Below are 13,906 nucleotides of genomic sequence, written 5' to 3'. Positions count from 1 at the left end.
TAAGGAAAGACAGACAAATGGGAAATATAAACACAATATTTTAGATATGCAATAAATACATACATAATAAAATGTCCTTTGTAGTGTGACTCGTACTCAGTATAGGTCCTGTGGTACGATGCATGATAGCGTTAAAAGTGACTTTTTGCTTTTTATTCTGAATTTAACATAGGGGAAGAAAATTTGTTGGCAATCTTGAAAAGAAGATGGTGGAAGTACCTGATATTGGGGATAACAGATATAGAGGCCAATTACATGGCAGTCAAAGCCTACCAGTACACCACACTCGCTAGTATACAGGTGAGCACTCTGTATATTTTCATTGATTGGCTTGTCTATCTACTTTCTCTAATTTGTTTTTGGTTCCAGATTGTCCACTCATTTGACGGTGCTTCCCTGACTCTAGCATCAACTTTAGACCTAATCGTGCCAATTTACTTCTACTGGGATTGGAGCAGTATAGTAGTAATGTGTCTCTGTGGTGGGACTGTGGCACCTCTGGCTGCTCTGCTGGTGTTTGGAAATAATAGATGCTCCCAGCAGCAGCAATGAGCCCTCTTCAAGACAACCTAGATCACATTGCGCTAGAATCCAAAATGTATCACTCAGTAGGAATGAACTTTTGTTGGTACACATTTGGCAGACAGTTCTATATATGGGCATGGGCATTTACACTTTTATGATCGGACTGTTTTGATATCTCATATGCCCTTTTCCTGTATACCTGCATGTGCATTTATGCGCATCTTGTGTGTATAAGTGTTGCCCTGATATTCAGATATCACCAAAATGTACCACATGCTATTAAATAAAATAGCGAGTAAATGCTATGGTACATAACTGCATGGGAGCATAGAAATGAGCAGAGCATGGATGGGTCATGGGCATGGTGCCAAGTGATTTGTGCACCTTATAGAATAGTATCAATTGCACACATTACATGGTGCACTTGTTTTACACCAGTGTAAATGATAGTGTAAATGATCATGCATGACTTTTGATGTGTCAATGTGGGTTTACGCTAGCATTTTGTAATATCTTAGGTACCTAAGTACTGTTATAGAATGGCGCTCATTGTGCCCCATTGTGGTGCCAAGTTATAAAATTACTTCTGTGACCTTAACAAATGTAGGGTTTTTTTTATTTACTAAAGATTTGCATATAGTGCTTTTGGATGTTTTAATTATGTTATGTATGTTTTCCTGTACGCTACCTAGGTTATATGTGGATTATGAATTCATAACAAAAATCAATCAATCAATAAAAAGACCCCCCCATAGTGCATGTTAATCAATATAATGTATATTAAGCTCCAAAATGATAAATATTAAATTGATAGCATATGTTAAAAAGTTTTAATGTGCATTTTTTTAAAAAATCTATTAAAACAAATGTGTGAAATGAACCAAAGTCTGCAAATCAAAAAAAGAAAACCTTAAGCAAACCAAGAGCAAGCCAAAAATTCTTGTCGTACGCTCATCCCTATCATACAGCCCAAATTATCATAAATGTTATGCATTTATTCCCTCTTAATGCATCTGTATTATTGTTGTAACTAACCAAAACACTCAAGCTGATATGAGATAAAGTCAAGGCTTTAAATCCATCAAGAGCAAACACAGTGTTTAGGATGATTGAAAGTAATAAGCAACAGCCTTGGTTATCTTAGAGCATGATCTGAGGCTTGTTTCCTTAGATAAAATAATATCTTCAGTGTCATTTTGGCTTATATTGATGGGGGGGGGGGTTGTTTGATTTAATTAATAGGTAATACACTGGTCATGAGTCCCATGTATCAATCTGAGCAAAAGAAGTGAGAAGAATGCTGTGTGGAAACATGAGGAATGGACTGTAAGAGTCAGGTTGTTTATGCTAAAGTTACCCAGGTAGGAGTGCTGGACTTAAAGGAAGCAGATACTCTGGGGTCACCAGTGAATAGACATGCAAAGGTCAGAGGTTTAGGAGTAACAGGATGAAGCCATTTCCACATGAGGGGCTTCTGAGCAATGCGCGTGTTCGTTCCGTAGACGAGCTACGAGCTTAACAACATTGAATAGCTTCTTTTATAGTGACATTCACATGCAATGTTTATCTTTCAAACACACACAAGATAGCACATGTCCGAACACAAATCATTTGCCTGTTGTTATCAGCATACAAAGGTTCAAATATGGTCAGAGAGAACATCCAACGGACATTACCAGGTTTCAGCAGGTAATACTGATAAGAATTCAGGTGGAGCTGGCTAAAGCCGTAAGTCAGCCAGAGCAACGGTCAAAAGAGAAAAAAAAACCTCATGAAATCATACAATGCTGTTTTTAAACCTACAGGCCTTGGGCCCTTTCCGGCCTGCAAGTACTACTATTTACAGTTCAATTTCCCCAATGTTATCCTCATTGCCTTTTTTGTCTAAATTTTCCGTATATTCTTTCCATCTCTTTATAATGCTATCTGGATCATCCAATATCATTCCATTGGCATCTTTAAGTATCCCTAGTCAAGGTTGGAATTTCTGCCACAATCTCTTAACCTTCTGATACACTAATCTGGTTTTTCCATTTACATGTTCCAATTCAATTTTCTGACAAATATCCTTAAGATATTGCTCTTTGTCTTGCCAAACTTGACATTGAAACTCTCGGTTCATCTGTAATACTTTTTCTCTATCACTGGAAAGTTTTGCTTGTCTTCTTTGTTCTGCTATTTTTCTGGTTTCTTCTGAGATCCAAGTTGATTTCTTGGCTTTCTTTCTCTTCTGGAGGTTTTTTTTTTTTAGCTTCATCACTAATTATGGTTTTGATGTCATTCCATACCTCTTCAGGCTCTTTATCTCATATATCAAGACAGGCAAATCTGTTGTCTAGTTTTTTCACTAGTCTGATGGAATATTTTCAATGTCATATTTTGGGAAGTTTCTAATGATCTTCTTGCAAAGCTTTACTTTGATCTTGCATGCTCGTGGTTGCTTCCACAATCAGCTCCTGGTTTAGTCCTTGCAGTCAAAAGTGTAGATTTCCATCTCTGTCTTATGCAGATGTAATCAATTTGATTTCGATACATGCCATTTGGAGAGGTCCATGTGTACTGGCTACATTTGTGGTGTTGGAAATGTGTATTCATGATTGACAGTTGGTTTGTTTTGCATAACTGTACTAAGTTATCACCAGTGTCATTTCTTTCTCCTATGCTGTGCTTTCCAATCACTTCTTTTTCAGGTGTAAGTCCTACTTTTGTATTGAAGTCCCCCATAATGATCAGTGGATCTTGTTTCAGCATTTGATCTATTTCATTTTGAAGTTGTTTGTAGAACAATTCTACATCACCATCTTCCGCCTCTGTTGTTGGAGCATATGCTTGGATCAAGGTGACATTGATCGGCTTTTTCTATAAGCAGATTGACATGACTCTATCACGTATAACATTGTACTTTAGTTCTGTCTTTGAAAGCTTATTATTGAGAATGACCATTTTCCTGTGTGTTTCATGACCAAACTTGCAGATCCAATGCTTGTTGATTGAAAATGGCCCTGTCCTGTCCATTTGAGTTCACTGATCACTATCAAATCAATTGTGTTTTTCATATGATCTTTAACTATTTCCAATTTTCCTTGATTCATGCTTCGTACATTCCATGTTCCTATGTTGAGAATATCTGATCTCCAGCAACATCAGCGACGGGACGTCCTGGCAGCTTTGATCCGTCAGCTTCACAACCACCGGGCATACGCTGGATGATCAGCTCTTCCCTAGTAACATGGTGAGTGCCTTCCGAACTAGAGGACCATCTTCTGGCACTATTAACACTGGAATTCGCACCTCGCTCAGATTGTTCACACAAAATACACCAACTCATATATAGTGGCAAAAATGGGCCGCAGCTTTATTGTCATTAAAAACAAACCTTAATAAAACAACTTATAACATTTTCCAATACACTGTAGCTTATTCTCAAAATTCTGGAATTACTTGGTGTCGAACTAGCTCCTCTTCCAAAATTCTCCCCCATTCCCCACTTCCCTTTCGGCAAGACTTGCAGTGCCGCAGAGTCCAGCCACCACCCATGGCGGTATTGCACATGAGCAGTTAACAAAGTTTAATCACCAAATCTGTTGCATAGCCACACTGATCCAAAATTGTTTCCCGAACATAGAATTTTTTCCACCAGCAAAACTGCAACCAACCCTACTTCCCCCACCCCACCCTCCAAAAACAACAACCCTACAAGAGAGGATCCAAAAAGAGGGAAGGAAGGGAAGGGCGGGACAATTTTCCCTCACCAACCCTAACCTTCCCACACTCCCTCCAAACCCTTAATACTCCACTGCCCGCCAATTCTCCTCACAAAATCATCCAATCCCAGAGCCCCTTCCCCAGCCAATCTTCACTCTCTCTCACCTACCCTATCCCTGCTTCTCTTACTTCCACACCCCTCCCCTTACCTAACTTGCCTAACAATCCATTCTCCTACCTTCCCGCTAATATTAATTAACCCTTTCCCCCAACCCAATCTTCGCCCACAGATTAATCTGCAAGCCACTATATCGATTCCTTATGTCATATCATCATCATCAAGTTCACCAATATTAATGAAAAAAGTATTTTCACCATTCTTTATGCTTTTAGCCATTTCTTCTTTTGCCTGTGTATCTACCAGCCGTATTTATCTCTTTGCTTCTCTCAGTTATATCAGGTAATATCTTCTGTGTTCCTCTTCTTTTGCTCTTGAATATTTCATGAGCACCATCTCTTTTGCCTTTGTCAGCCACTTGTTTGGCGAACCATATTGGTCTCCTTTCCCCTTGCTCTTGCTTACATTCTGTACATAAAAATCTGTTGCTGATTTTATAGCTCTTTTCAGTTTAAACCACAGATTCTCCACTGATCTTATATCCTTCCATCTCATCAGCTCTTTCTTTGGCTGCCCCTCCATTTTACCAAAGTTATCATGCTGAACACCCAGGACTGTTTAGATGGTAAGCTCTTTTGAGCAGGGACTGTTTTCTTCTTCCAGCGTTGCGTGCATCTGGTAGCGCTATAGAAATAATTAATAGTAGTAATAGTACTAGTACAATTAAGTTTTATATGTATGCACTCCGTTTTAACTCTTACATCAAATTATGCAAGGGAATGCTGAAAAGTTCTCAGTTCAACCAACCAACTTCCTAAATTCTGAGCGTTATTTTGCCACTGTAGCTGAAAAGAGTGTTATCTTATTTCATTAAGTATCAATTTGCAAAAACGAAATTGTGTGTTTTGACATGGTTTCAGATTATTGATTGAACCATATCCGCATCATTCTCTTCTTGGCTGGACTGAGAACTTTTCTGTACCCCTCGTATACAATGTGATGATCATTATTGCCCAGATGGGTATTCACCAAGATATTGGACATAATGGGGCCAATATTCAAACCATCAGAGGCAGCTTGGTCAAAGGTAGAGAATAAATATGTCTTCAATTCTTTGCTAAATAAAACAAAATATGGAATTTGCCCTTTTAACTTTTAAACCTCCTTTGTCTACATGTTATGGGCATTTCCATTATTTTAGTATTTATTTATTTTGTCCATATTTTGCTAAACAGGAAATTAAGGTGGTACCTTTCTACAGACACTTCTACAAGGCTTTTATAAGCACTTTCTCCCACACCTACCGTCATTCTTTAAATACTTCTACCGGTATGTTGGTTTGCCTCTCATTTTTCACAAGTCAATGCTTACCAACTCGCATTTTTATTTTTAAGTCCCACCTTCACATTCTAATCCCTCAGCCATGCCTTGTCCTAAAAGCTTTCCTTGGTTATAATGAAAATTAATCAGTTATAAACCGCAATGTCATATCTGTAGAAAAATTAACAATGGCAAATATTGAGAATCTCTACATTACTCATACACCAGGTTAAATATTTAATCCTCCTGTAGTGCTTAGAGATTATAAGCTTAGCATCACCAAGATTTTTTTCATTTGGCTGAAAGTTCTTATTTGTAATTGAATAGTCTATCCTGACCAATACGGAATGAAAATTCAGCAAGGCGCACAAAATGTAAAAGCTAATACCTCAGACTTCGTGTCAAAAAAATTAATAATATCTGAAGGGAAATATAATTGTTATGAATTTTTATTACCTGTGTCTGCAGATAGAAAGAGTTCCTTAATATACCAAATGACTATAATAATAGCAAAGAATATAACATTATCCCCCCCTTTTACAAAACTGTAATAGCGGTTTTTAGCGCAGGCCGGCACACTGAATGCTCTGCGCTGCTCCCGACGCTCATAGGAATTCTATGAATGTCGAGAGCAGTGCAAAGCATTCAGCGCACCAGCCTGAGCTAAAAACTGCCATCGCGGTTTTGTAAAAGGGGGGTGGTATATGAATAGGAAGTGGTTGTTTGCACTGTTCCCTCTAAGATGAGCAGGAGTGCTCCAACTGCATTTCTGCCAGTGGGAAGTGGTGCTTCAAAATTGTGTTTTCAATCCCTAGGGACAGGCAGATCCTCTAGAGTCCTGCAGGCATTGCCTGTCCCTCACAGTGCCTCCCCACCCCCCACTGTTAGAACTGTAAGTGGAGGAATCTCACTCAGCTTAGAGGGAACAGTAGTGATTTGTTCCGCTGTAAGCATAATTGATCCCTCTGATATTCAGCCTGCACTGCGCTAGTCAGTGTTTTGTTTTTAATTTCACCCGCTGGATGTTTAGTGCAAGTATATGGATAATACCGTGTTTTCCCGAAAATAAGACCTACCCCGAAAATAAGCCCTAGCATGATTTTCAGGTTAGGTCTTAATATAAGCCCTATCCCCAAAATAAGCCCTAGTCCCTGGATTTGCCGGCAGCAACGATTCACCCTGCCCCCCTCCCCCTGCCTCCACCCCCGCTGTGCATCCAAACCCCCGCTGACCCTCTCATCTTTTCACCTCTCCCTCTCGTCCAAACCCCTCCGACCGTGAGACCTACAAAGAGCAGCATCAGCAGCACTCTAAACAGGCTGCTTTGCAGCTTTCTCCCACCAGGGCATTCCCTCTGCCGCATCACTGATGATGTCATCAGCAACGCAGCACACAGAAGGCCCCGGCGTGAGAAGGCCACAAAGCAGCTTGTTTAGAGTGCTGCCAACGCTGCTCTTTGCAGGGAGGTATGTAGGGATTCAGATGAGAGGGAGAGATGGAAGGATGGGAGGGGGTTCGGAGGCGCGAAGGAGGTGGGGGCTGCTCGAGGGTCCTGCTGCATGGAAGGGAGGGATAGAAAGATGCTGTGCACAGTGCAAGAGTTCTGCTGCACAGGGGGATGGGAGGGAGGGAAGGATAGAAAGATTCTGCCGAGGGAAGGCACAAGGGGAGGGGTGAGAGGAGAGGAAAGATGCTGCACATGTGGGGGAGAGAAAGGAAAGAGGAAGAATTGGGGTGGAGAAGAGAAAGGGAGAGATGATCATTGTACATGGAAAAAAATAAGACCTAGTGTGTTTTTGGGGCCCAAAATGAATATATGACACTGTCTTATTTTGGGGGAAACACGGTAGACGGAACTGAATACCTAGAATAAGTGCTGACAAGTGGTGCTATCTGGTTAGTGATTATATTCAGACCGCTAACAGGATAACTACCCAGATGAAATTAGGACAGCCTTTTTGCTAAATGAGGTGTGAGAGAAAGTATTCAGCAGCACTATCCAGTTAGGGCTGCTGAATACCTTTCTTACCGACACATATCCATTAAGAAGCATACTGTCAATTGCTTTTGAATATCAGCTCCATAATATTTTAAAAAAAGGAAAGAGGGTTAAAAAATTTTTAAATCTTAATATTTGGTCTGAAGAAGAGAAATCTAGAATACATCAGGAGCATTTTATGACTCCAGGATACATTTTTACATGTTGATATTAAACAAAAGTAACTTAATACATTTCTCAACCACCAAGGCCTAGATTCACTAAACCTGCCGATCCTGTACCGACGATCGCAAAACCAGTTTTACTGGTTTTTCGATTGTTCCCCGACCCCGACCTGATTCACTACATTAAACGGCCTACCGCCCAATTAACAATCCGATCCGATCCAACACAGGGAAGGGGAGGAAATGCTGCTGCTACACAGGGAAGGAGGGAATGCTGCTGCTGCACAGGAAAAGGAAAGAATGCTGCTGCACAGGGAAGGGGGGGAATGCTGTTGCTGCACAGGGAAGTGGGGGGAGGGGGGATAGGGAAAGGGGGTCAGGGAGCAATCTTGGTTTGCTTTGGGGGAGACAGAAGGGGGACATGGAGAGTGACAGAAAGGTAGGCAGGCAGCACATAAGAATGAAAGACAGCAGGCAGGGAGACAGAAAAAAAAGAAAGACAGACAGACAAAGGGGGCCAGGGAGAGAGACAGACAGAATTAGTAAAATTAGTAAAATTAGTAAAATCCCATGCAAAATAGCCAAGCGATTGATTCACTAACAATTGCTTGGCTATTTTGAATCAGATTTTACTATCTTAAAATCTGACTGCTGCAGTCTGCTGGTTTTTTGACAGGTCTGCCTGTCTTTTTTTTTTTCCATGGCACAGATATTTTGTGTGTGTTACACACACAAGATATCTGCCCAATAAAAAAAAAAAATGAAGACAGGCAGACCTGTCAAACAACCGTTGGCCCCCCTGACAAATGCGACGGACTCCCCCAGCCCCCCCCCAAAAAAAAAAAGAAGGTAGGAGGGATGCCCACTCCTTCCTGCCATCGGCCGGCTTCCTGAAAAACAAACACCAAAACAGCAGGAGGGTTGCCTGCATATACCTCCCCCCACCCCTGTAAAAAACTGGCAGAAAGGATGCCCACTCCCTTCTGCCACCAACCCTGATCCCCTGCTCCCCGACCATCTCCTCCCCTCCCCATACCTCAAAAAGTTGAGATCAGGAGGGGTGCTCAGCGCCGCCTGCTCTGTAGGCCTCCTGCGCTACAATGCGGGCCTTAGGCCCCACCCTGGTGTACTATATGATGCACAGGGAGGGATCTAAGGCCCTGACTGGCTCAGGCACCTTGGGCTCCTCCCTTGGAAAGGGCCTGAGGCACCTGAGCCAATCAGGGACTTCCTTAGGCTACTCCCTAAGGAAGTCCCTGATTGGTCCAGGCACCTTGGGCCCCTCCCAAGGGAGGAGCCCGAGGCACCTGAGCCAATAAGGGTCTTGGGCCTCTCCCCGTGCATCACATGGTGCACCACATTGTGGTCAGTTGATGGTGATTCTAGAGGCTAGTAGAAAAGGGTTTTTGTATTTGCAGAGTGGATGGAGGTGAACAGGGAAAGGGTCTTGACCTCTGTGCTAGTGAAAAGAGAATGTGATAGAAAGGAAGTGAAGTCTTCATTGAGCGCCGCCCCCCTTCCCCCTCATGCTGTCTGATGCAGCGGCGTACCAAGGGGGGGCGGGGGGGGAGGTCCGCCCCGGATGCAAGCCATGAAAGGGGTGTTCCTGGTCTTGGAGTCATGGCTCGGGAACTTCCCACCTCATGGCCCAACCCCAAGGCTTTCGCCTCTCTTTACCTGATTTCTGCTGAAAGCAACCTGCAGAAAGGATGGCGGGTACTTCAGCGATCCTTGCAGGTTACCATAGGCCTCCTGAGTTGTCCCTCTGCTGCGGTCCCGCCCCTCCTCTGATGTCAGTTTTAACAGGTTTAGTGATAAAGTATTGCATCTATAGATGCACAAAGCAGCAAATTGCGGCCCTTTCCATGGTTTGTAGCAGCCTTTGATAATCATATTACAATGAGCTCATCAATAGGAGTGGCCTTAGGCCCCTTCCCAGTGCATCCTGTGGGCAGGGCCTTAGGTACCTGGGCCAATCAGAGTCTTAGGCCCCACCAAGTGCATCCCAGGATATTTGGGAGGGGGCCTAAGACCCTAGAAAAGAAAAGATATTTCTCCCCTATTGATTTTAAGATTTTATTATGTTTGTTTTAACTCATGTAAACCGTTTAGTTCTTAAGCGGTATAGAAAAAATGTAATTAAATAAATAAATAGACAGTGACATCTGTTATTATTTAAGTGGTGTCTTCCAACTTGACAAGGATGAAAGTAAAGGAAATTGGACATTTCTATTTGTCTCTCTCTCAACCAACATTCAATGAGGCCTCTTCTACACCATCTGATCACTAATAGCACCTCATATTAAAGTTAATCACAAATTAAAGCCTGTGAAATAGCACTATAATAAAATTAAACAGCTGCCCAAATAAGCCCAAGTTAATTACCATAAGGCTCTATTGATGCCAAATCTCATGAGACTTGCAATTTAAATCTCTTCATCCTCAGAGCCTGTAACAGAGTTTGCTTTTGAGTCAATATTTGCAGTTACGCAATCTATAGCGCTGATACAACTCTTTTTAGTTAGAGGATTTCCTCTGAAGATGATCAAAACTGTTTATAGATGTGCTTTGTATGCTAATAATGCATTGTTGCTTGATTAAAATGCTCCTTCCTAAGAAGGATAAGCTCATTTGTGTTTTCTCACAATTTTCACTAGGCAACTCTATCGCAAGCCTAATTCGTAAGTTTTGCAATATTCTATCAGTGCATTCTATTTTCAAGAAAGTCAGTTTATTGCTAATATTTGAGATTCTTATATTGGGACTATTTACTACATGCAATATTTCAAAATCCTGAATTTAAGCTGGAAGATTCTCCTCCACAATATGGTCTGTAAGGATATTGTAGTGTTTTTGCCAAAACTTAAATGGAATCTGTAGGGCATCATCCTATTGACCAAATCGCTTGTAAGTCATAGCACAACTACCTCTAAGTCAATAATACTCGTAGTTATCTATATGCTGATTTGTCCATACACCAAGACCTCGGTGTGGCATACCTTCAGAAAGATGCATTTATGGCTTCTGAAACTTCACTCAAGAAAAGGGGATAGAAAAAGTTACATCCAGGGGGAGTGGGAGCGGGAGGGGGGTATATCTTTTGTTTTGGTATTATTCCTGATGGTAACGATGGATGGGGGAGAGAATTTTAATCTTTTGTATAGATTCTGATTGTTTATAAGTGCTTATTTGATTATTATTATTTGTATGTAAATTGTATTGCACTTTTTGTTGGCATTAAAAACTAAATAAAGTTAAAAAGAAAAAGTCACTCAGTATCTGGGTGACACTAGGAAACTACCATAAAAATTATTAAAACATATATATTTATTAAAATTCCAAAAGGGTAAAGTAGCATATCACATTGTTGAATGGTGTACACTAGAACCCTACACTGTCCGTGTGTCGGCAAAATCTGCTTTCCTGAGGAATCCATATATCAATGAAAGAAAACATGCATGGCAATCTTCTAGCTTAGTGATCACTGTGGAACTTCACTGTCATTTAAATTCTGACTGCCCTATATTCAGTGCTATTTAACCAGCCAAGAACAGCTCCTGGCCAATTGAATAGCACTAACCACCTAATCATGAATATTCATTAGAAGAAAGCTGCTAAATATTCATGGTCAGCAGCTAGCCCAGTCACTGGCTATGTCATGCAACATAGCCAGTTAGTGTCAATATTCATGGGCTGACAGGCTAAATTCAGTGGCCAGACAGACCCATGTAAATAGCAAGTCTGTCTTTGGCCACTATAAATTAGCTGGTCAGCCAATGAACATCGGCTTAACTCGCTATATTTCTAGTGGCCAAACCAAACTGGAAATTCAATGGTGTTCAGTAGATACAGCCCAGTATTGAATTTCCGGGTTTGCTGCCAACCGTGTGAATTTCAAGCCCCAAGAATCTACAAGCCCTATGGTAGAACATTGTATCAATTTTTACTCAGTCATTTGAAGTTTTGATTTGGAGGATCATCAATCAAGTTCAGAAGAGAAAATAGGATGGTAATCTTATAAATATCATCTTAATTTATGTGAACAATTTTGGATATAAATTATATGCAAGTTTAATAATGAAGTTGACTGGAACAGTTTGCTTTGTATTCATGTATCAAAATGCAGAAATGTTTTTTTGCAATTTTTAAAATTATGTGTGTTGTGATATGGCAATGAGTGATTTGCATTATAGACAATGGAGTAACAACTTAAAATTGGCTACAGAAAAGGGTTTAGTAATAATAATAATAATAACTTTATTTTTATATACTGCCATACCACAAACAGTTCTAAGCGGTTTATAAGGGAAGAGACTGTAAACAGACAGCGACATTACAGAGAACTTTCGAAATTACATTGGCGTGTTAAGTTTAGTCAGGTTTATCTGGAAGTGTTTTGGAAATACATCAGGTCGAGATACATCATGTTGAAGTGGGGTCAGAGAAATTTCTCAAAGAGATAAGTTTTTATTGACTTCCTAAACGTTTGGTACGAGAGTGCATTTGAGATGAAGTTGGTTAAACATTTGTTCCATTTGCCTGCTTGGAATGATAGTGTTCTTTTGAGGTATCTCTTGTAGGTATAGCCCTTTAGGGATTGAAAAGCGAACAAGTAGGTACTGCGTGTATTAGTTGTGCCTGGGAGTTCGAACCCAGGTTGGGGATGAACCTGTCATGGTTTTGAAGCCAAGGCAAGCAAACTTAAAAATGACCTTTGCTTCCACAGGCAGCCCGTGTAGTTTTCTGTAATATGGGCTTACATGGTCTGATTTCTTGAGGCCATAAATGAGACGGACTGCAGCATTTTGGACGACTCTCAGTCGTATGATGATTTTCTTGAGAGATTGTTCAGTTCCATTTTTAAGAGGCGGACATCCCCCACCAGAACTCGTGCCTCTTTCTTTTTAATGAAGTCTTCAGATATATCCCACCTGATGCAGATATCAGTTGTTGATATCAGGTTTGATATAGGGGTCCTTTTATTAAGGTGTGCTAAATGCTAAGGCATCCATTATATTCTATGGGCACCTTAGCATTTAGCGCTTGCTAAATCGGTTAGCGCGCCTTAATAAAAGGACGCCATAGTGAGAAGCAACATTCATGCACTGCAGCAGGCAAGATAAGCACTGTTGTATACCAAATATTGTTATGGACAAAGTGCCGGGGTGACCCAAGTTTGTCATTGATCTTGTCCCAAGAACTCTGTTTTCACAAATTTATGCGCACGATATTTAGACATTAAGGGATCAAATGGTGCCTTTTTGAAAGAATTAAGGGGTCCTTTTATCAAGCTGCGGTAGGGGTTTAACGCATGTTAAACCGCCTGCCGCGCTAGCCGCTAGCGCCTGCATTGAGCAGGTGTTACTTTTTTAGTTGGCCGCGGGGGTTAGCGCGTGATGAAATGTCTGACGGGCTAACCCCGCTAGGGCGGCTTGATAAAAGGATCCCTAAATCTTATCTTATTGATATAGAGAGTTGTTTTATTTGACTGACAATCCTATTCATAAGTCATTTCCTTCATTGCATTAATTGTTTCTTTCAATAATATTTTATTTTATTAAAATTTTTATTTGAATGTGTAAGGAAATCTAAGGGTGGGTGGGTGGGGGGAGGGAAATGTATTTTGAGGATTAAAATTACTTAATTATAATATTGTAATCACATCATATGTCATATTGTATTAATAAATGGGAGGAGGGTGGGAGAAAATGATTGTTTTATGTATTACTTGTGTAGTTAATAGTGCGTTTTATGCAGTATTTTATGTTCAATTAATTGTATTGCACTGTCAAAGTTTGAAAATCAATAAAGATTAAAAAAAAAAAAAAAAAAGAAAAGAAATAACAGAAAAAAAAAATTATTTGAAAATACTAGTGTGCCAATGTCTTTCCCTTGTCAGAACACCTCCATTCCTTACACAAATTGCCTCCAGCCAGCAGGTGTTTTATAATGCATGCAATCAGTACCTATCTGGAGTGGGTGATAAATCTTTTAGCCATAATATGCAATTGCTAATTAGTGTGTGGTTTAGTGAACAGGGTGATAACTAGTTAGGGGTTGATTAATCCTTCATTT

General features: G+C 40.6%; 1 protein-coding gene across 2 annotated transcripts in view; it reads left to right on the top strand.

The window, feature by feature from the left end:
* Positions 1-13,906, top strand: part of SLC35F1 (solute carrier family 35 member F1) — a 479,711-nt gene that overhangs the window by 381,971 nt on the left and 83,834 nt on the right. For both annotated transcript variants that reach the window (XM_033939223.1, XM_033939224.1), the window contains exon 3: positions 173-300. In XM_033939223.1, coding sequence (XP_033795114.1) covers positions 173-300 — 128 coding nt within the window. The remainder of the gene's footprint in view (positions 1-172; positions 301-13,906) is intronic.

Source organism: Geotrypetes seraphini, chromosome 3 (genome assembly GCF_902459505.1).
Source record: "Geotrypetes seraphini chromosome 3, aGeoSer1.1, whole genome shotgun sequence".
Classification (NCBI taxonomy): Eukaryota; Metazoa; Chordata; class Amphibia; order Gymnophiona; family Dermophiidae; genus Geotrypetes; species Geotrypetes seraphini.
The sequence above is the reverse complement of the archived record's forward strand: the minus strand, read 5'-3'. Positions and strand labels throughout refer to the sequence as shown.